Source organism: Strix uralensis, chromosome 17, assembly GCF_047716275.1.
Source record: "Strix uralensis isolate ZFMK-TIS-50842 chromosome 17, bStrUra1, whole genome shotgun sequence".
Lineage (NCBI taxonomy): Eukaryota > Metazoa > Chordata > Aves > Strigiformes > Strigidae > Strix > Strix uralensis.
Genome location: NC_133988.1, coordinates 2,989,928 through 3,013,370, shown reverse-complemented (window position 1 = coordinate 3,013,370; position 23,443 = coordinate 2,989,928). Strand labels below are relative to the sequence as shown.

At 44.0% G+C, this 23,443-nt stretch overlaps 1 protein-coding gene across 15 annotated transcripts in view; it reads left to right on the top strand.

The window, feature by feature from the left end:
- The window catches only part of MTMR3 (myotubularin related protein 3), an 85,723-nt gene extending 62,306 nt beyond the window's left edge, over window positions 1-23,417 (top strand). For 11 of the 15 annotated variants that reach the window (XM_074887735.1, XM_074887736.1, XM_074887741.1 and 8 more), the window contains 10 exons: window positions 1,530-1,641; window positions 2,789-2,984; window positions 4,622-4,807; window positions 6,174-6,344; window positions 8,485-8,630; window positions 9,292-10,708; window positions 13,158-13,268; window positions 13,801-13,889; window positions 15,437-15,463; window positions 17,879-23,417. In XM_074887735.1, the coding sequence (XP_074743836.1) occupies window positions 1,530-1,641; window positions 2,789-2,984; window positions 4,622-4,807; window positions 6,174-6,344; window positions 8,485-8,630; window positions 9,292-10,708; window positions 13,158-13,268; window positions 13,801-13,889; window positions 15,437-15,463; window positions 17,879-18,050 (2,627 nt within the window). In that variant the 3' untranslated portion in view covers window positions 18,051-23,417. Of the gene's footprint in view, window positions 1-1,529; window positions 1,642-2,788; window positions 2,985-4,621; window positions 4,808-6,173; window positions 6,345-8,484; window positions 8,631-9,291; window positions 10,709-13,063; window positions 13,130-13,157; window positions 13,269-13,800; window positions 13,890-15,436; window positions 15,464-17,878 lie in introns of those variants that run through there. The other 4 variants (XM_074887748.1, XM_074887747.1, XM_074887749.1 and 1 more) reach the window with 4 other exon arrangements.
- Window positions 23,418-23,443: the final 26 nt, after the last annotated feature.

Below are 23,443 nucleotides of genomic sequence, written 5' to 3'. Positions count from 1 at the left end.
TTGTATTTGTAATACACTTGCAATTATCGCTTTCTGTGTTCTTTGGCATTTGTAAATTGTTGGTATTATAAACAAGATGTTATTTTATGGTCACTATTGGATATGAATGCAGCCTGTTAAAATTCCATGGGTGGAGAGTCTAGAAAAAAATACCAGACAGAAAAACTACAGATAAGATAACAAGACCATATATTCTTGTTCTGGTCTTTGCTGCAGTAGCTGCACTTTGGTATCTAGCCACCAGTAAGAAAAGATGAATTTTCCATTTAACACTTCAAAACTACTAAATAACTCATCATCAGAGAGTAAAATTTCAAAACAGAAAAGCTGAGTATACAGGAAGTTTAATTTTCTTCCTATATATTGGTTCTTGAATTCTTTGTAGAAAATTTCCGAGCAGCTTGTCACCTTCAATAAATTTGACCTGCATTTAAGTGCTTCCTTTTTGCTGATAAGTTTTCTTCAGATATTGCCAAGTTTGCATCATTCTCTCTATAAAAATATCTAATTTATGTTGTGCTTTATATATAACATAATTCAGTAAAAAGACAAAAAAAAATGTTTGAATTGTCTGATATTGCCAGTCACTTCTGACTGGAGGTGCATAGTCCAATCACTGACAGGATCTTCTGGTTTGGGCCAGAATTTGTTGGGCTGATAAACAGTTAAGAAATCAAATAATATAAAACATGCTCTTTAAGAGGCTGCTGCATTTTCTTGTGCAAGCGCTCCATATCCCCTATTTTGAATCTTGATTAATTTTTTTTCCTCTTGTGGAAAAGGTCATTTGTCATTTTTGTACAGACAGAAGCATCAGGACAGAGGAAAACTAAATCTAGCAAAGACTATCGATTTTATTATTTTTCTGCATCTTCTTAGGTGCTGCCTCTGAGTAGCAGACCCGGTCTGTACAGAGGCTGCCTGCCCAGTAGAGCAGAGTTGCCTGAGTACATCCCATAGCAACGTCTGAAGGCAGGCTCAGCAATTCTATTGTCTGTTTTCCTGAGCTTTGAGTGTTTCTCACACGTGTGGTGCTTGTTCCTCATAATAGAAAAACTCAGAATGAAGCAACCTTTCAGCCTTTTTGAGTGGTTAGGAAAAGGAGTGTATAACTTATATACATTAGTTTACCACATTTAAGAACATCAATAATTACCAGTTAAGTATTGTTTATGCTTCGCAGTCTCTTGTAATGTTTCTCAGCCTTTTAAAAAACATTCTATAACCTCAAGCACAGCAATATCACTATTCCCATAAGTTTGTACTCTCCTTTTTGTAATGTGAAGTGAAACACTGAAAATAAATACACAAACTCTTTGCTAACTCTTTCCTGTTTTGCTGTGCTGTGTTGTAATGTCTGGAATACCTACCGAACTCCAAGTACTAGTTTCTCCTTACAGAATATTCGTAAACAGATTATTTCATCTGTCCACAGCAACAGTGGCTTGGTTTTATGAAAAAGCTTCTTTTAGAAATTAAACTTAGCTTAGTTTTTAGTTTCTTCCCTCTTTCTTGATATTTCCCTACAGAATATTATCCCAACTGTGAAGTAGTGTTCATGGGGATGGCAAACATTCATTCTATCCGGAAGAGCTTTCAGTCACTGCGTTTGCTCTGCACACAAATGCCAGATCCAGGAAAGTAAGTGGATGTTTGGTGGTTTTTGCCTTTGTTTATGTGTTTCTGCAACTGCATTCTTTTGCTGCTGATTTGTAAACTGAAATTCAGTCTTTTTTCCCTTGGTGACTTTCCTGTGTAATAACACTAAGCTGTATTTTTTTAATTTCCATTGAATTTGAGCTAAAAGAAGCCATTAGTTTATTATCATTGAAGTAAACCTAGAAAATGAGATCTGAGATTATACCGTAGCCTTGAGTATTATTGATACAAGAATGTTACTACTTTCAGGTGGGTTTCTAAGTGCTAGCACTTAAGCTTACCTGCCATTCCCAGTTCTTTAATCTTTACAGCTTGGCTCTCCAGAAAATTCTAATGGTGTTCCATGTACTTCACGCATTTATAGCATCATTTCAGGAGATGTATTTCATAGCCCTGCAATGCTATGGGATGACTAGCCTCTAATGGCCCACCATCTCGGGAGCTTCTGAGGTTGGGTCTTCACTAGGACACTGTAGTTGCACCAGTTCTTTTTCCCCTACCACTTCCCTGGTTTGAATTTGCTGCTAAGAGTCTTTCATGGTTTCAGAGTAGATCCAGAATGGCCACCCTTGCTAAACTGGATATGTGTATCTTCAGAGGGTAGAGATTCTTAAGATACCTTCAGCGCACCTCGTAAAGCCTGGGAATAGTTGAGATACGGGGGATTTCGAAGGCACCTCAGGCTCCACCCTTATACTGAAGCGCAGAGTTGTCAGGGGCGTATGGCAGAGTCCCAAGACAGCCAGTGGTGCTGGTTCTGCTGTGTGATCTGAATCCTCAGCTCAGAGGAAGGGAGACAGCAGAAGCTCCTGAAAGTAATGATTTCCCAGTAGTGCTTACACTGTCCGTTGCTGGTGACATGTTATGCTCTTGTCTGGGAAAATGTTATTTAAGCTGCTTGCAAGTCTTACGCAGCAAAGCACATACCAGAGACTGGCTGTTCCTGAGGTGGACTGCGTGGCTTTGTTTCTTACAAATCTGGGAAAGTGTTAACGAGACGTAATGAAAAAACAATCAAGAATGCCATTCACAGCTTATTAAAATAGGAGCTTTGACTTGATAAATTCAAAGATCCAAACCTGAAAGCATTTTAAAAGAGCAAAAACTGTCTTCCTTTGTTTTCCTCTAGTTGGTTATCAGCTCTGGAAAGTACCAAATGGCTGCAGCACTTATCTGTGCTTCTAAAATCTGCGCTACTCGTAGTTCACGCCGTGGACCGAGACCAGCGACCAGTCTTGGTTCACTGCTCAGACGGCTGGGACCGAACCCCCCAGATAGTGGCGCTGGCCAAACTGCTGCTAGATCCATATTACAGGACCACAGAGGTTTGTAAACCATCTGTTAGTGCATGAGGTAGTTCCTGGGCTTGGGTCCTTTTCTGAGGAAGTTTGTCTGTAAATTATTTCAGTTTTTTCCACTAGAGAGGGCACTAAAGCTAGGAGTTTACAAACAGTAGTCTGCAGATACAGTTACATATAGGTGTAAATATAGTCTGTAATTCAAGAGCAGATTATATTTTCCCCCTTTGCTGTAACTGCACAGTCATGGTCTATGCTTCCACATATTTAGTTTAGGAATACGTAGTACAAAGTGCTACATATTGCAGTTTCCATTACACCATTGCAGTTTCTCAGCCAACTATTGAAACAAAGCCTTTCTCTTTTCTAGATTTCCCAACTGCATGTTTTTCCAGTTTCACATTTTCGTTGTCCTCTGTCACTTAGTTATATTTCTCCTGGTTTTTCAGCCCAATTTTTTTCCCCCCATCACTTTTCAGCATTGTGTGATATGTGATGGCTGGATTCCATCTGCCAGCCCACATGCAAGATGCCTTTGTTGTCTCGAACAGAAGCATATGTCTGAACACTGTGCTATAAACTGCTGCTTAAAGCCTTGGATGCGTGAGGACCATAAGTTTAAACTGTAGCCAGCAATGTCTTTTGGATGAAATTGTGGAGATCTCTCAGATCCTTTTTTCACATGTATTCTAGAAGTTGGCATCCATTAGGTCAAAATATATTGCTCTGCCCTTGGCACCGAACCTCCTCCTGGTCCGCTCTGAGAGTGCTGTCATTGCTGGTCAAAGTGCAGAGTTCTTCTGTACATGCCCTTTGCCCCGCTTCTTATCGCCACCGCATCAGAGGAAACCATAAACTGTGGCTGTTTGTACAAGGATCAGAAATGTTTAGGAAAATGAGTCTTCAGCATTGTCACATTTCAGGCTTTTCAACTATCAGCTATTATTTTTGCTCTAATTACAGCCATTGACTTATTAAGCATGGTCTACAATTTTTCTTTCTGCTAAGAATCAAAACCTTCCTAACCTGTGATGGGGCTTAGGTCCTGTAAGATGAGGTGTCACATTCAGGTGCTCAGCTAGATACTGTTTTAAAATGTTCTTTGCCCTTTTCGTTTGCATGAGAAATCATGCAGGTCAACCCTTAATCAGTCTTGGTGGCTGTGCTGCATCTGGTGTACACACAGGCAAGTGTTCTCTCTGAGCATGGGTGTCCCGTTGTGGATGAATTGTTTTCTTTTATGACAGACAGACCTGCCCATCATTTTCAAGGGAGAGCTTTAAAATTTCCTCTCCTGTCCAAATGTTGGTTACCATGGTCCAGATGGTTTTGATCAAGATGAAGTTCCTCCTCTCCCCTGTCTGGCCAAGATAGGTCTCATGTCAGGATCTTTCCTGCCAATCACTGAGGACTTAACCTGCCTTATTCCCTTTCCTGTTCACGTAGGTTTGGGAATTCATATCTGTCCTGATTTCATTGTGCAGCATTTCAGAACACAGAGGCATTAGGTAAAGCAGTAAAGATAAGTAATGAGGCCAGTGCTGAAGGGAAATAGGAGTGAGTGAGGACACAGTAATAAGGTGATTCCCATGAGTCTCAGACCGTCTTAGAAAATTGAACTCAAGAGAAATAGGAACTTTTCATTTGTACTTTCATTTCTGCAGGGTTTCCAGGTGCTAGTGGAGACGGAGTGGCTGGATTTTGGCCACAAGTTTGCAGATCGCTGTGGCCATGGTGAGAATTCGGATGACCTAAATGAGCGCTGCCCCGTGTTTTTACAGTGGCTGGACTGCGTCCATCAGCTCCAGAGGCAGTTCCCTTGCTCTTTCGAGTTTAACGAAGCATTCCTTGTGAGTTGTGGCTTGAGAGATTGCTGTTTTATAGACTGCTTCTAAACCAGTACCCAGTACTAACATACTAGAGAGCTCCAAGGGGTTTTTGATTTTCCCATCTGTGATATGCTACAGCCTGATAACGGTAACAGGAAAACTGCCCAGATAGAGAAGACAAAAGTACTTGTATGCTTCATGGGACCCGAGTTCTGTTCACTCTTAACACAGAAGCAGGACTGTCAAGGACTTCTTCTAGACTTTTAAAGAAACAAATAAATGATACAAATTTAATAGTCTCACCTAAGAGGTGCTGAAATAACTCTGGTGTAATACATCTACATAGCATGAAAAAAATCATAATTACTGACAATATAAACTTCCCACTACTTTGATCTTGTTTTGACTTGTAGACTCCTCTAAAAACAACCTGCCCCTTACCTTTCCATTCATTTTTGCTGTTTCTTTGCTGAAAAAGTTTGGGATATTCGAGCGGTGGTTTATTTTCTTTTGAAGTGAACAGCACTCCTATTAGGAATTTGCCTAGGATGGTCAAAATCCGTTCTCAAGGCCAGAAAGCAGGTCTCTGAGAAAGTGGCAGTCACTGACTGCGGGACTGGTAATCTGAAGAATAAAAGTTTTTATGAAGTGTCTGATCCACTAAGAGATTTAAAGCGCATTCCTGTGATTGTGGTTGACTTGAATTACCACTTGCCAGCTCAGCCATGTAACCGAGTATATGTACAGCCCTAGCTTAGCTCAGTTGTGAAATGAGATACATAAGGTTATAACTGGCTTCACAGCACACTGCTAATCTACCGGAGCTGTGTGTGAACATACTCTTAGTATTCTGGCCTTCTTAGAGTAAACCTCTTAATTTATTAGAGTATTGAAGTACTTGTCTTCATTTAAACGTCTGAATAATCCTGTGGAAGTCATTTACATGCTTAAAGTTAAGTTCGTATTAAGCTGTTTTGTCAGACTGGGGCCACAGCATGGAGTGAATAATGATCAGAATTTCTGTGCTGCAGTAATGTTTTGTAACAGAGGTATCATGATTCTCTTCGCCTATCCTACAGGGCTGTGAGTTTGAATCAGCAAGACTTCTGTACTTGGTTATGAACAAATATTTTGTCTTTATTTTTTTTTTTCCTGAATTTTTTTAGTTAGGATTTTAAAAGATTCTGCTATGCTTGAATTCTTTTGAAATTAGTTTATAAGGAGGTATGCAAAAAATGCTGGGTGCATTTGATGTTCAGGGGGTGTTCAGGGAGCGGGCGTACTGCCCTGCAGAGGAAGGATTTGTTGCTTCTTAAGCCTGAATGTTGATTCTCACATTAAGCTGATGTCTTCTGCCATGTGACAATATTTCTGTTGGTCTGTGCAGGTCAAATTGGTGCAGCACACCTACTCTTGCCTCTTTGGTACATTCCTGTGCAACAATGCGAAAGAGAGAGGAGAAAAACACACTCAGGAACGGACCTGTTCTGTCTGGTCTTTGCTGCGGGCAGCAAACAAAGCCTTCAAAAACCTGCTCTACTCCTCCCAGTCCGAATCTGTATGTATCCTCCATTCCCCCCCACCCGGGGAGAGTCCCTTTAGGGGCTCCCAGGTACAATGTTCTCAAAAGTGTGTACCTTAAGAAAATACCCAAGCTTGCAGCAGTGGGACATCATAATGGCTTAACTGTCACTGTGAATACAGCGCAGAGAGAGGCATTTCCAGAAAAGTGTGCCCAGCTCTCCTCATCGATGTTTACCTTCGAACAGTGTGTTCAGTCTGAGGTTTCAAGTCTTGCGTTAAGTTTGGTGATATTTGAGGAATGTCAAATGCAACCTCAGAAATTTCTCTATGCTGGAAATGTGTTTTCTGTAACTAAATGTTTTGCTTTATTTTTTTGTAACAGAAAACATTTCAGTGTTTGACAAGTGGACCTTTCTAGAGAACTAAGCTATGTCAGAGGAGCGTCATAAAATTGATACAAACCTAGGCACTGTGTCTATCTTCATCTTAAATCTAAACAGAAAAAGTAACACAGATTATTTAGTATATCTTTGTTTCTCTTAATACTTTCCCATTTTCAGTTTGGCTCTTCTGTAGTAATAGCTCACTGAAGCTTCTGGGAAGGGACTTACAGTTACCTTTTGTATATTTGATAAAAGGGCACGTAAGGGATTTAGGGATGCAGTGTGGTGGGCATGTGAACAAACAGGCAATCATCGAATGTCATCATGATTAGGACAGCAAAGACTTTTATAAATATTTAAACTCTTTTTGTTTATAGAAGTATCAGATACCGTAAGGTACCTGTAAGGACTGTGCAATGGTTTTGCATATGATAGACATGAAAGCCATTTGTTCTTTAGAGTAAAATTAAAACCCGGCTTAGTAGGAAAGAGTTTATGCCTATGTTTGTTACAAAAAGACTAATTTTATATTCACATCAGCCCTCTGTGGCTGTCTGTCTCCCCTGGACGCTGGATGTGCAGCCTGTGCTCAGACTGTGTGCAGATCCCATTTGTCATTGCGACAGGCAACGTCAGAGAGAGCCCTTCAAGACTTTTCAGCCTGACGTTGTCATCCTCAGAGTGGATGTGATAGCTGAAAGCATGAGATATTGCAGATAAATACGGCTTGTGAGGACTTCTAAAGCTATGGACGCTTCTAAATTTCCTGAGAATAGCAGCAGGTTTGCCCAGGAGGAGCTTAGAGAGCGCTCGTGAAGCGGGCAGTGCCAACAGGTTCTGTCCTTGGGCTGCCCCTCTGTGCTGTATTCCGCAGTATAGATGTGGTCTAGGTGACTTGACCTCAGTTCTCAGTAAATACTACACTGTAGTCTACTGAGCTAATTAGGATAATTTGTCTGTACGTGGGAGTTTCGGTAACTTCCTGTCTTGTATTCATCTTTTTGTGCTTTTACTTCAGTGTTTAAAAGGTGCCTTTGTGATGTAGCCACATTTGTTATAAAACCAGTCGTTAAAGAGCAGCATCCATCAAAGCAAGCCACCCCCCAGCCCTCCCTCTGCTCAGCGGCGAGGAAACCTGTTTCTCTGCCATTGCCTGCTTTTCCACAAGAAACTTGCCTGGGAAGACAGTAGAATTGATAGAATGAACCAAAGTGTTTTTAAACTGAAACAGAAAGCATATTCCACGGTCAAGGAATCCCTTTTAAGAGCAAGCTGCCTTTTCAGCAAAGTATTTCTGCATGTACTTAATTTTTAACATATGAGTGCTTCCATTAAAGACAGGGTTAGCTTTGATGAATTGGAGCCTGTAGGAGGAGGTTATTAGTTCAGCTCTCATATGGCATGGTATAATACAAAGTACAAGGAGATCTCTGCACTAACAATGGGCCACTGAATTCTTCAGCAGTTTAAATTGCTCAGAAGCATTATTAAGGTGTAGATTCACACAGAGCACATTGCAGTAATTCATTCATGAGAAGCTGAAAGCCGGCATTGTTATGCCTCAGCCTCTGTCTCTGAAAGAAAAGATAATTACATATCCAAGTGTAGCTGATTAAAAATGCCATAGCTGCTCACTGGCCTTCAGAGTTATCCAGAGATCTAGCAAAGCCTCCCAGCTGCAAACCTGAATTTTAATAAACCCAGGCTACCACAATCAGATTTGAACACCTCTCTGCATTCTGGGAGTGAGCAGTTTACCGTTACTGAACGTTGTGTGTTCTCCCCTCTCAGGTGCTGTATCCAGTGTGCCATGTGCGTAATTTAATGCTCTGGAGTGCTGTTTACCTGCCATGCTCTTCCCCCTCTACACCCGCTGATGACACCTGTGCCCCATACCCTGTTCCAGGCTCTAGCCCTGAAGATCAGCCTCTGGGCAGGTGAGCCTAGAGCCCAGAAATCCCATCCTGTAAAGTAAGATCAACAGAGAATATTGTGGGATATAAAGAGGAGAATACTGTTGGTGGGAGGGAAGTACTCTTCACAGGCTTGTTTGTGGGACTGTTTGACTGACCTGCCCAAAAGCAGTCTCTCATTATTTCCGTTCTGAATGCTGTTACATTTCAGAGGTGATAGTGTAACAGAGAGAAGAGTAGCAAGCTCTGGGTATTGCATAGCCTTGTAGGATTCCTTATATCCTTGTGGGGTATGAGCTTTCATCTGGTTGTCTTCAATTTGAGTTCTTTTTTGGTGTTGCATAACTATTCCTTTGCTTTTTTGTACAATGATTCTGAGCACATGGTAATTAGGAGGTGTGACCAGACTGTAAACATTTGTGCTTTGTGGTAAAGGGATTATTCTGGGAATGTTTGAAGTCTGATTGAACATATTTTCCTGATGGCAAACAAAGTACTGGAGCAGCTCTGCACTACAGATGGTCAAAATGTGCTCCCAGATAAGACTTCACAGAAGTCCATTAGTTAGCAGACTGTTACTGTCTTAATTGGGGGAAGAAGTTTTTAAACCATAGTAACTAATTCTTTTTAAAAAAAAAAAAAAAAATCCCCTGACTTGGGATTCTGAATATTTGTACCTTTACAGGTTACCAAAGACAAGATCATTTGACAATCTGACAACAGCCTGTGACAGCAGCGTGCCTACAACCAATCGACGTAGCAGCGACCCCAGCCTCAATGAAAAGTGGCAAGAGCACCGTCGGTCTCTGGAGCTGAGCAACCTCGGTAACCCGGGGGATGATCCCTTTGATGGAGACAGCCTGGGTAAACAAGGCAGGGCTCCAGTCGGAGCAGAACTCTCTGTTGCAGCTGGTGTGGCAGAGGGACAGATGGAGAACATTTTGCAAGAGGCCACTAAAGATGATGTTGGTCTGGAGGAGCACTTAAGGGGTAGCCTAGAGACAGCAGGCAAAGGGGATGAGATTGCCCTGGATAAGAAGAGAACTGAAAACCTACATGGGTATGTCAGCGACCTCTGTGAGAAAGCTGAGGCGGATAAAGGTATTGCAATGAACAATCCAGCATCCAATCCACATCCAGTTTCACAAGGTGCTTCTGAGCTTAAAGGACTCCAGGATGAGCATACTGATCTCAGTAACACCATCCAGAAGTTACCTCAGGCGAAAGGACTACAGACTGCTCCTTTGGAGGGCTTTGTAAATAGGGATGTGCAAAAGAATACGGAGGAAGAAGGTGTTAGCAAACTTGAAGGAGAAGCAGAGAGCCTGTACAATACAGCACAGGCTGGCCTTCCGTTACCTCTTACAATCCCGCACGAGGCAAGAACATCCAACATTGAAAGTTCTACAGAAACCTTAACGGAGAATGAAGCGAAGCAAGAGCTCATTCCAAAGGGTCCCTGCCATAGACCTCACCTGATCAGCAGCAGTGCTGACGAACTTTCTCGAACTATTGAAAATAGGCCAGAGGGGGAGAGCATGCTAGAACTTCAAAAACTGGGAACAAAACTACACAGGACTTCTGGTAGCAGCAACACACACATCCCGATGCCTTCCCCTTGTGCCTTGCCTTTAGCTGAATGTAAAGATGAGATTGTGTGTAACGGAGAACTGGAGCCTGAGAACAAGATGACAGAGAAGCCCGCGGGGTTTAGTATCCCCCAGAAATACCATGCGACAAACGGACACTGTGTGAACGGAGAGGACGGTCGGACCAAAGCCTCTCTGAGTCGGCAGGTCTCCACAGCTAGCTGTAGTTCTGCACAGTTTCACTTGAGGAACTTGCACCAAAAATGGATGTTTAGTCATCTTGGTAAGCAGCAGGCAGCCAGCAGCCCAGACCAACCTGCCAGAAGTCACCTGGACGACGATGGGATGCCTGTCTACACTGATGTTATCCAGCAGCGCCTGCGCCAGATAGAAACTGGCCATCAGCAAGAAGTGGAGACCTTGAAGAAGCAAGTGCAAGAGTTGAAGAGCCGGTTGGAGAGCCAGTTCCTGAATAGCTCCTTACACCTCAATGGTGATTATGGAGATGAAGTGGTAAGTGAAATGGTAATTGGGCCACTGCTGGAAACAGTGGGCTAGTTAGGCACGTTCTGGATCTTACCAGATTCTCAGCTCTTGGTTCATTGGTCAGGTAGTGATTTTTTTGGCCATGCAGGCTTTTGTGAAACTTCCAAGATCATTCTGAAGAGGTCAAACGACCGAATGAGTACGTGGCAAGTGGCAATTAATGATGACTAATATTTTCACTGTATTTCAGTTTGACCGTAAATGTACCAGAGGTTTATTTCAAGATGGGTGTTTCACAGTGTACTCGCATGTACCTGGACGTACTTAAAACACCTTTGTTTGCCATATTAAAAACCCCCACGTTTGTTTTACTGTTGTTTTCATATACAGGCAAAGATATTTTTCTAAGGATGTGAATGTGTCATTTATTGGGACAGTAGCATAGGACAGATCTCTTGGTGCTTTGCATGCTCGGGGTAAGAAAGATGCAGCAGTGGCTGCTCTGTTCACTCAAAACCTTGAAGATCAAGCTGTCCCCTTTTCAGATGGCTGGCCTGCTCAAGGCTCATTCACTGGAATAAATTAAGAGCTTTTGTGTGACAGCCTTATGTCAATGAGGGTTTTTTCCTCAATAAATTAAGAATTTTAAGGGAGCTTTTAAACTGTGCTTTTACTTGAAAGTGTTTAAAGTCATAAAAGTAGAGACTTAAGTTTGAGGTGTGATTCAAATATGGTACGCTAATTTCTGTAGTGATTAAATGATCTATGTAGTCCAGGTTGCAAAAGAAATTTTAAAATCGGAAATTAAGTGTAATTCCAAGTTCAAGATCTCAGTAGCTAGCAAGTTTTCTATATGTCTCTGTATGTCTTGGGTGGATTTTTAAGTTGCTTCTCCCCTACCTGTTTTTTTCCTAATTTCTCCTCCTCTTTTGACTAATAAATAATAATAAAAAGTCAAAAGAAATACAGTCACTGGCCTTACACTGTTGCTTGAATGTAACACTGACGCAGAGAACAAACAGGAGTCCTGTTCTGTAGAGGCCTTTGAGCGGTTCTGCAGGTTGCTGCAAAGATTAAGGCCCAGTATTATTAGCTAAGTAAAATAAATGAAGAGGGGAGAGCTCCTTAGGGAAGCAGGCAGGCACAGGAGGAAGAGGAAAGGGGCGTGAAGGGGAAGGTGAGGAGACCTGGGATGTCTGAAACAGAGTTTGTGTCTTCCTGCGGGTTTGAGTGCTGAGCAGAGCATTGCCCTGTAATTCCTGCTGTTGACAGTAACACCCATCAGAAATCTTCTTTTCCTACGTACACATTGTAATGTGTTTTATATGCCTGCAAAATTAAATTATAGGAGGTTTCCAACTTTTGTTTGTTTAATTTAATATTGTTTAGAAGTGGCAGAGGTGCTGGATAGTCCCAGGTACATTTGATGTGGGGAATCCTCAGAGCCTTCTTGGCTATTCACATTGGAGACACCAGCACTAAGTGCTCCTTTTGGGCATCCATTTCAGCTCGGCGTCATTTCAATTGGCTGTGGCTTCTGTCACTGGCAAAAGCTTGGATTCCTTGGAGAAATTTGGTGCTTTGGCTTAATTTATTATACTCCCATTTTTAAAGGGCCTTCACAAACTGCAGCGTAGGGCTGGATGTGAGAGCACGCTGTCCTCTAGAAAAATTAACCATTTCTAAGAATTTAATCTCTACCTTCTGTTTGTGCCTCAGCTTGGGAGTAACAGGTTTTCTTCTGGAGCTCCAGAGATGTCCATTCCTCAGGCACAAAAAGACATTAAATTCAGATTTCTTGATATTTTTAATGTATTTTAAGGGCTGGCTGGGTTTTAAGCCAGTTGAAATAGAACTCTACCTGGATAGACTATATTAAGGAAGCATTATTTCCAAACAACGTATATGCGGAATATATATGGCTCAAATTCTGAGTTTCCCACGTGTGATTTGGCTTGTATTTTTGCCGACAAAAGGATACGTGTATTACTAATATTAGTTTTGAAAGTGAAACGACCTTGGAAAGGAAATGCGACCGTGAAATTGGAGCCACAGATAGCAGCTTTTTTTTGGTTAATTGCCCAAAGTATTGCCAGAACTTTGTGCTAACACCGCAGAAAACAGATTTTTAAATCCATTCTACCTCACATCATCCTGTCGTCAGAGGGCCAAAAATTGACCTGTTAGGGTTTTTTTTTTTTAGCTGGTGGGGCTTTTTATTTTTTTGCAGTTCATTGGTGCACAAACCACTTCAACGAGTGGCATTTATAGTCCCATTCAGAAAGGTCCTCTGGCCTTTGCTGCCACGTGTGCACTGTGGGTAGGTGACTGGTTATGACATTTGCCCTTCCAGTGCAAACATAGCGTGCTCTTTCTTAGCAGGAAACTCCACTCCTCCCCACGACTGTCCGGTTTTTATTTGTATGGAAGTAGGAATATGGGAAGGTTCTGTTCAGCTGTGTTTGTTTGCCAACAGACTTCTATACCCGACTCGGAAAGCAATCTGGATCAGAACTGCTTGTCTCGCTGCAGCACAGAGATTTTCTCTGAAGCCAGCTGGGAACAGGTGGATAAACAGGACACAGAGGTACAGACTAAATCCCTGTAAATCGCTTATTCTTCCGGTAGGATGGGATATTCATAATTCAAATTATCCTACAGCCTTTGGTCATGTGCCACTTCTTGTGAACTATCTTCCTTGCGTTTCACTTGTGTCTCATACTTTAAATATCAGTACCTGTGCCTATGAGCCCTCTGCTGTCTGTGTATGAACTCTCTGAGAAGCCGTGGAAGGGATGGTTAGCTGAAGGAGCCTTAGGTGGACACGTGCTTGGTGAAGAGTCTTGGCCTGGATACTTTCAAAGCACAGGAAAAAGACCAGGGAATTGGACTTCATGACTTAATTTCTGTTTGTCTAAGGGGAATTTAGTGTATCTGTTCTCAAAGGGAAGGTTTCTGTCGTCTGTCTTCAATTGTTGCAAACACTGAATTGGTGCTCTTAAAATAGAAGCAGCACTTCCCTCGTGGTGCTTTGCTTTGAATTTGTGAGCGCAAACGAGATGGGTTTGTTTCTAATTAATTGCCCTCTCCTTGATAAATTTGGCTTTTCTTTCTCCCAGGTGACACGATGGCTTCCAGACCACCTGGCTGCGCACTGCTATGGCTGTGACAGTGCGTTCTGGCTTGCCAGCAGGAAGCACCACTGCAGGTAACCTGTGCGTCGGCAGAGGACGGGAGGGAGGGAGGCATGGCCACGGCTTGAATTGTTCCCTCTCCTCTTAAACCAGGAAAGGGTTTTCTTTTGACACGTGATTCCTTTCCCAAGGATGGATGTCAGACCGAGTGTTTCAGAGTCGAGCTGTGCAGCTCCTGGAGGAACCGAGCGCTTTGGGAGGACAGAACAGTTTCTCCTGTTCGGTTCCAGTTCATGCAGTGTATATATTTAAAAAGCCACATTTGGTATCTGCTCCACCTCAGCCTAAACAGATCCCACCTTTTTTCCTCAAACTCAATTTGGAGGCAGCTGCTTGTTTAGCTTTTTAAGAGGGTGTAAGTAATAAAAAAAAATACTGATTTGTCTTCTTTAGCGTTCAGTGATTCAATACTGCAAATATATGAATAGCATCTTCTTCCCATTACTGGTTGTAAATCTGCTCCTTTCCTTCTTTAACCATTTTTCCCTTTTCATTAAATTGCTCTTGTAAGAGAATGTGAAAAGGACACCTATGTGAAATACAAGTTTAAGTTTTCTGGATTTTTCTTTGCCAAACATACTGCCAGCAGAGGCTGCACCAGATAATGCAGACACCAGGGACTTAATGAAGAACAGGTGGCAGAGGCCTTTTGATTAGATCATACTCTAGTTAAAGATGGAGAATCTCAGATTTCTAAGTTCTGTTTCAAATAAATTCCTATTCCCAATTTCTAGACATGAGAAAACTATTATAAGAACCTTCATTTAAATAAATGAGTTACCACATTTTGATGCTTCATTGCTTTTTGAAGTTGTAGAGAATTATAAACATCTTTCTTGGTTTACGTCCATTGTATATTTTGCTCCATTTAGTCTTCTTGTAAAGATAAACAAACTCAGGGAAGAATAAATAGAAGTTGAATGGCTTTGATTTTTTGTTTTTCATGCCCATTGTGTTTGTGCAAATTTATACGTCTTAAGGCTTCAGATGAAAAATAGAATTACTAAGCATACAGTTGTACACATCTGAAGGGTTTTCTAAGAGTTAAAGAGGTGTTTTCCTTTGTCCTCCTCCTAGTGGTACCTGTTGTGAAGTGTACCCACTCAGCACTGTCGCCCTGCCTCCCTAGGCTGACTGACACTTGGCATCTATGGTTTCCTAGGCCTGGGCTCTGGAGAACTTCTAGTGCATGGATGCACACAGGGCACCCCCAAGACCATGAGAAGTTAAAATTGACTCAGGGTTTCCCTTGAGTGTCTTTGTTTCTTCAGCTTTCAAATGTCTAATATCTGGGTTGACCGTGCTGTCCACATAGGCTCTGGTTGTTTATGGTAGAGACCACTAAGGAATGGCAACCAACAAGAAAACCAAGTATTCCCGTAGCATACGGTTTCAAAAATGCCCGTGATCAGTGGCAGTCTGCTCAACATCTTCCCTGAGAGTGACAATGAGTTGAAACCCATACAGGCCTTGAGCAGGATAAAAACATCTGGCTTCCTTCGTTGCCCCTGTTTGCTGCTTTCGCTCGTTCCCCTCTGAGCTCTTTCTCCCCTCCTTGCAGGGACACTGAACGTGTTGATCAAGTCTGGTGAGCATTTACAACAGCCTCTGTCTGTTGTCTGTCTGCGTTTTCTTGGTAACTTCTCCAAACTAACTTGGTCTCTTCCCCCTCTTTGTTTTTCACTTGCCTAGAAATCACTAGAAGTAAGTTGTGGGTGGCTAGCACAATCTGTTGGATGTTTAGATCCTGTATAAACAGGCCTCTCTTTTCACAGAAAGGCATTTAGGACTTGGCTTTTGGGAGCTTAAACTGGGATGTGGATCACACTAACACCTCACCATCAGTAAATCGTGTGTTTGAGTAACTGAGAACGCTTCACTTCTAACTCAGATGAGACTGTCCTTCAAGTTTAGCCATTATACATTTATTTTTGATTCTTTCCCTTTTTTGCCTTATTTTTGGGAGAGGTCCACATGTTATCAAATGACTCCAATATTGCTGTGCAGTGTGTTGACAAAAAACCTACTGCTTATTTTAGGACTGAAAATACTGTGGCAGTAACAGGTAACGCAGAGCTGGTCGAGGGTTAGTATCACAAAAAATGGATAAACATCTGTGACTCAGTAAGAAGAGGAGGTGTCGGTAGCATGATTTTAATTCACCCTTCCTCAGAGGAGCAAGATTGCTTTTCCAGTGTGTTTTTTAACATGTCTCTTTAATCTCAAGCGAAGCAGAGGACCACCAGGGTAGAAAGAATGAGTCGTTCAGAGCTTTTGAAAGCTCGGGGGAGAACAGTTACAGAACACTATTATCTATCACAGGATAAAACAACAAAAGAGTCCAAGCATATGGTAGGAAGCTGGTGAGCTACAACAAACAGATATTTGTTTTAATCACTCTGGTTCTTTTTTGACCTCATCTGTCAACAGCAACCTTCTGCTGGATAATCGTTCTTTGTGGGTTGTCAGAACTGCTTTTCTGCAGGGTGTTTCTGTATAACACCTCATGGGACTGTTTTCGCTCCTGCTTGTTTTTCTGATAGTAATTTCTATCAGAAAACAGGGCCCTTCAGAAGACTTCAAAACCACTGCAGAAAGGCTCACCGTTGTGAGCCTCCTAGTGCTGGGGTTACAGCTTTGAGACCAGGAGCCGCTGTGTGGAGCTGAGAAAATTAGCCCATTGAAGTGAGAAATGGGATTTCTCTGCTGACTCTTTCCCCATCAGTGACCAGCATCTGGAAATCTTGTCTCTTGGCAATGAAGGATTAATCAAAGCTGCTGGGTGTAGGCAGAATTCTCTGTCAGTCTGTTGGCAGCAGCAAATCTTTTCTAGCACAAAATAATAATGGCACAAAATCCTGATGCCAAAGAGTTAATGAAAAGGGCATCAGGCATGAGGTAAACTTGCAGGATTCAGGTCCCTGGAGTGCTGTTCCAAACCCCTTGTAAGAACTGATGAGCTTGGAGGACAGGGCACACCAGCTAGCTAGAGCAGCAGCAGGTTTTGAGGGGGGCTGCAAGAAGGGAAGGTAATTATTTTCAAGATTTAAATTTTATCCCTGGCTCCTGTGAGGTGCATGCGCCAGCGTGCCTCCACCAGCTGACATCTGACAAGAATGCGTATGAGACTGCTCACCCTGCCGCAGCGTTGCTGTCGTTTCTGAGCATGAAATACCTGGCTGCCCGTCTCGTGGCTTTGCATGATCCTTGTTGACTCAGTTTACTTTTAAGTGTGGGCCTGCCGGGAACGCTGCAAAAGGGACCGCGCTGCTGGGGCAACGGGAGGATTGCATCAACCGAAACTGGGTTTTAATTTTTTTCAGCTGTCCCACGCTTAAACTTTCCAGCAGTGCACTGGAAAGAAACAGAAGAAAATGTCTCTGTGCTGGTACTTACCAGCACCCACTTTTAGAAGAGTAAAGGAGCAGACTCCTGCCTCCTCCCAGGACTGGAGTATCCGATCTGTCTCTAACACAAAGTGGATCAGTGGTGTGAGCAGGGGCCAGAACCCCGCATTCCCCACATCCTTGTGGGGGAAGGCCCCTCGATTGCTGCGTTTTAGCCCCCCTCTTAGCCCCGTGCCCCCAGGGCAGCAGTGACAGTGGCAGCATGCCCAAGCTCCTGCAGACGTGGGAGAGAGCTTACCCCTGTTCCATGGGGGGTCAGTTCCCTCCGGTTTGACACGAGACAGTGTTGTACAGAAGAGTTGTCACTGCAGAGACGTTTAATGAGCTGCAGCTCTGTACTGTATCAAGAAGATCTGTGCTCCTTTCTGGTGCCCGTTCCCTAGAGCTCTGCTTCAGCTTTAGAAGTGAGTAGCCCAGGGTGCAGACACTGGAGGGTTGTCTTTGCACGCATCCTGGTACGTGGGGAGGAGCAGCTGCAGTCTCCAGGGCTGGCCCCGTCACAACACTCTGAATAATATAATTTTAGAGCGTGGATAACTTTGTCCAACTGCTTCTAATATTGTTTTTTTCCATTTCTCCTCTATTCCCGATGCAAGGAATTGTGGAAACGTGTTCTGCTCCAGCTGCTGTAACCAGAAGGTGCCCGTTCCCAGTCAGCAGCTCTTTGAACCCAGCAGAGTCTGCAAATCGTGCTACAGCAGCTTGCACCCCAGCAGTTCCAGCCTTGATCTCGAACTGGATAAACCCATCACTGCCACATCAAATTAAAAGTTCCAGCCTTGAAGCAGCGGGGGAGCCGCCGTGCCGACTCTTCCCCGAGAGACAGGCGGATTCTCAGTGGGCTGAGGCTGGGAGGCTGCGGGAGCTGTGCACTTTGGAGGTTGGGGCGTGGAACACTGCTCGGCGGGACAGGCCTCGAGGACGTACCGCTGGATTGTGGGATTCTCCTTTTCCAGCTGCTCCCCTTTCCTTTCTGTCCTATCTGTGTGTATGTGTCTACGCGCGTGCGTGTGTGTGTGTGTATATATAATAATATATATATGTTTGTTTGCTGGAAGATTGTGGAAGTGGGAAGGGACCTGGCGCCAGAACCAGGTTTCCCTTTTGTATTTAACTGTCCCACTGCTGAACTGTTGCAGACAGACGATTTTGTGGAGGAAAGAAGAGGGGAATCAGTCCAGCCAGTGTGCAAAGCGTGAATACCTGTAGCGTCAGTGCTAGTGCTTTCAATCACTCCTGTTACTTCCAAACAAGAAACTGCTGTTTGGGAACCTGTTGCTGCTAGAAGAAATGGGAATCTCTTTCCCAAGAGAGCACTCTCCCTCTCTGTTCTTAGAGTGGGCTTAGTTATCCTCGCTGCGTGAAGGGGGAACCAGTCGCGGATTTCCACGCTCGGCGGCTCTGGGCTTGCCTGCGCCGTCGGGGTGTGGTGTGGCCACCAGCCCTGCCGCTGCGGCTCCGAGCGGCCACACCTGGGCAGCGCTCGTTTGCCAGAGGCCAGGGGGGCACTGAACAGGCTGCCGGGCTGAGATGGGTTTTACACTGGCGCCTCTCGGAAGTTCTCTAAATGCAATTCATTATTTAAAACCCAGTGGGAAAGTAGAAGACCTTCAACTTCTATCCTTGCCCCGTCTGTAGGATGGTTTACTCGATGCGAAGCTACTTTTGGAGCAGTGCACTTGTCATGGTTCATGCAAACAGGCCGCCGTGCTGTGGTTCAGACTCGCACTTTAATGAGACTATCCAAACCGACGGAAGAGCAGCCGTGATAACGCGGGTGTTTTCGCTGGGCTCGGCCCATGAGGAGTGCACTGGTGCCTGTAATACTCGTGGGATGTCTCCTCCTTTTTCAGTCTGTATTCAGTATACTCCAGATAGGAAAAACCTGCCTGAGGATTTTACAAAGACCTGAAATACATCATGGATTCCTCTTCTTCCTTCTGTCCCAATCTGAGTCGCTTTTAAAGTCACCTCATTAAAGTGTGAAGCTATTGAATATATGTTTTTAAATGAGCGTTAGGTACCCAACCCCTTTTCCTTTTGATAGAGCCTGCTTAGTGCAATTTGGCAAGGAAGAAATGTAGATCCTGCTTCGCAGTGTGTTACCTAGAGAAAGTTCCAACTTCTCTTGTGATATTCTCAAGAATCCTGCTGGAGTATTTGAGAGTTCTAGCTACAAAGGCTCAAAATCTAAGAGACCTTGGGAAAGGAGCACTTCCCTTCCCTGGAATGTCAGCATCACATAATCCAAACCGAGAATCACACAGAGAAAACCATCTCAGAATATTTGTTAGGTCTGATGGGGAAATGTCAAGGTATGTTATTTTTGACTTTGAACTTCCCACACCCTTTGCAAGAATCGTTACACTGCTGCGGCGTAAGCTGAAGATTCACAAGACAAAAATGAATGTCGAGGAGGCTGGTCTGGCATAGCAGCCTGCGCCCTAACGGGAAGGGGGTCTGGGGACGAAGCATCTTGGGATCTCCCCGGTACGGGTTTTGAAACATTTTTTTTCAAACCATCAGGAGGGAAAAGCAAAGATAAAGACGGGTTCTCCAGTCGAGTTGTATCTAGAAGTATTTGTTCGTGAGCCAGTGCAGTGAGTATCTGGAATAGAGCTGTAGGCGTTGCCGTTCCGTGGGAGGCGGAGACGCCTGGAGCAGGAAGAGGGTAACACACAGCTCCCGTCTCCGGCTCCCCGCGGAGGGGGCGAGTAGAGGTGTGACTTTAGGGGACATGGTGTAGTTCTGCACACTAACATTGTGTGGGTTTGTGGTGCAAATAGACAGTCAAAAAGAAGTCTAAGATTCTGCAGTTCCTAATGACAGGTGCCAAGAGGTTATGATACGGGTTTTTGGGGTCTGTGATGTACAGTGTGAATAAATGCTTGCAGCTCTTAGTCTTTTTTTGATCGATGAAGCACTTTTTTTATTAATATTATTTTTCTTTGTATGTAAAGGAGGAAGCAGTATCTCTCCATAGCTGTATATATAACCGTTCTCTCCTAAAGAGAGTAAAGTGCTCCTATATTTTTCATTTTTGTCAAAGCAAGAAGTAAATACTTTAGAATTGTTAAATATATAAATAAAAGTGAATAAAGTTTAGACTTTTGCATGGGAGCATTTGCTAACACACTTTCTAATTTTTTATTTTTCTTTCCTGTCCTTCGTAGGGGATATATTTGAGGTTCAGCAGAAACACCAAGGCCTTTGAAAAGGAGGCTGCAGCAGGCCTCCTCTTGCTTTCTTTTCCACTGTGTGGCTTTGCAAGGAACAACAAACTGTTGCTCCTAAACTTAGAAGAAAAAATATTAAGCTTGGTTTTCCTGGTGCAAGAGTCCCAGGGAGGGGGAAAAGACACAAACCACGTGCACCACCAGGTCCTGTCAGTACAATCAGCACGGGTTTCTGAGGCTGGAGAGCTGCCTGAGAGTCTCATCTTCCTCGGTACCTCGTTCTTCTTTTTCCCCTTAACCGACCATCATATTTCAAAGCGTTGAGCCGATGATGTTAGCCCAGATGCAGGGACTTTGCCCTGCTTTCAGTGACGTTTGGAAAAGGGAGCTCGATGCCTCCCCTCCCGCGGCAGCGCGGGGAGGGGGCTCAGAGCTCGGTTCTCATTTGCACCCTTTCTGCCTTATTCTCAGTGCTGGGTGGTGGAGTCGTGGCTCTTTGGGAACAAACCAAACTCACTCAGGTTTAACGTCTTTCAATCTTTTCCCAGAAGGTGGAAAACTCAACTGCTGTTTGTCCTGCAAAAGTCTCCTGCACAAGGGTCCAATTATTCTCGTTTTCCTAGGACTGCTTGCTCGTTTCAGCCGCTTGGCTGCGTGCGCTCCCATCACATAAGCTCATACGCCATCACTTATTTCTTTTCTTACATATTTGAAGTCGAGAGAGAGGATTTGCCCTGAATTCTCAGGGGGACTGAAGAGCTCCTTGAGCAACTGCGAGTTATTTTGGGACAGGCCTGTTCTAATCACAAGACGTTGTGCACAATTGCTTTATAATCTCATGGTATTTATTTAATCAAAATTGCAGATTCTGGGCAGAGCTGCGATCACAGCTGGTGGTAGTATTTACAGCTTCAAGAATAAAAAAGCAAGGCATATATAATGTTTTGCACTATTAAGAACATGCCAAGGAACAGCAGGTTTTCAATTATACACCAGAATTTGATTTTATATAGCTCCTTTCATACTTGAGTTACTTCTAAGTGCTTTTTCAGTAACTCATTACTCTGTACCGCGGCGGCTGCAGACGTTATGTGCACACCGGTACTCCCAGCCCCGGACACCACCCTGCTTGGATGTTCTCTGCTTCAGAAACGCTGAGCAAAACCCCGCGGGTCTCCTCTGCCGCTGTCGGAGGGAGTTAGAGAACTTTTTAATTTCCACGTAGCGTGAAGCCATTATTGTGCAGAAGGGCTTCACGTCGGGGGCATCAGCGGCCTGGCAGCTCTGCACGGCCGACACCGTGCAGGGGCTCATTGCCCGGTGATCAGTTCTTCCTAACGAACGTCCTTTCCTCTCTTTTGTTGTTACAGCTCTCAAACAGCACAAGAGCCTCAAAGGAGGCAGCGTTACTATCGCGATAGGCAGCTTTGCTGCTGTCCTACATGCTGCAGAACAATCTCCTTACGCAAAGGTGACGCTTATGGGGAGTCTTGCACACAGTGTTAGTGGCTGAGGAACGAGACAATCTCTGAGCACCGACGGCCCCTCTGGTCCCCAGGTAGGACAGCAGCGAGCCCAGCTGCTCCTGGCCCGTGGCCGTGGCACAAGCGCTGCAGGGGTGGCACAGGAGTCGTTCAGCAGCAGCCGTCTTGCAGGCTGGGCAGCGGGGAGGTGATCACAGCTTAATTGTCCGGGTGAGGTTCGGTGGCGGCAGCAGGTAGGATGGAAAACCAAAGGCTCTGTGGTGGTGAAGGGGAAGACGGTGCCGGGAGCCACTCGGCTACCTGGGAAAGGGCCGGAGCCCACGCTGGGAGGGGCGTTGAGCTCTCAGGGTGATAGCCACGTGCAGGAAAGCTGAGCAGATTCAGAGCTCATTTAACAAGCGGTGCAGGTGGTTTTGGTTAGTCTATAATTGTCCCCCTAATAGATCCTGAATTACTCAGCATGAGGTTTTGAGAAAACTGTCCAGAGTCGGTTAGAAGACGGCGTTTTCCTGGGCTGTGCTGAGTGAAGGCCGGGTCTCTGACCTTTGCTCAGGTGCAGGATCCAGATCAGGTTTTACACCATCCTTAGAGCTGCCCTCAGCTAGATTCCATCACTGGGAACCAGCTCGTGAGCTCCATGGAATTACCTTTCTTGGTTAAAAAGCAAAAGCAGCGATTTAGGCTCATTTTGGAGTCGCGAGGAAGGCGGGTGATGCAGCCTCTGCTCATCAGACCGGTGCGGTCTGTGCTGCCAGGCACTGCCTTTGCTCCTGGGGTTTTTTTTTCTGAGGGGCAGCACAGCACCCTCGCAGGAGGAGGCCGCCCAGAGCGGACCCAGGCAGCTGAAGTTTCTTTTGTAACAATTCAGCTCAGTTTTTGGTTAAAGAGGGAATCCACCAGCACTAGAGCAAGGATGCAGAAAGAGAAACGTAACCTTTTAATACAGCCACGTCTGTACAAACGTTTGTCTGTCTCGCTGTCCCTACGCCATACAGACAGGCCATCTCCTGGGCAGAGGAATAAGGAATTCCCATCCCTTCGTTTTACCCACACAACACAGGCAGCGGAGCTCGGATTGTTGCATTTCGGGATTTAAGATATTCTTCGGACTTTCAAATTTTTTAAATGCTGCTAAAGTTTTATCTTACTATTTAACAAATATGTTTTTTAAACTGATTTCCCACAGTTATGTTATTAAATGATTTTTACCTTGCAGTGGCAACAGGTGATGCATTTGATTGTACATTTTTTTTGGTGGAATTTGTATTAAAATGACATCAGACGTCTTGATTAATTACTTCAAGAACATTAAATGTTTTAAAACATGCAAACCTATGAGAGCAGAGAGCTGTTTAGCAGCAGTATAAAGTGTTAGACCCTAGTGCTTATTTGTTTGTAACAGCATTTATTCTGCTGTAGCCTCAGAGTGAATATCTAGATCTTAATAAATTTGTCATTTTCCTACACAGTGACAATTTTACAGTCCCTTGTGTTTTCTGTT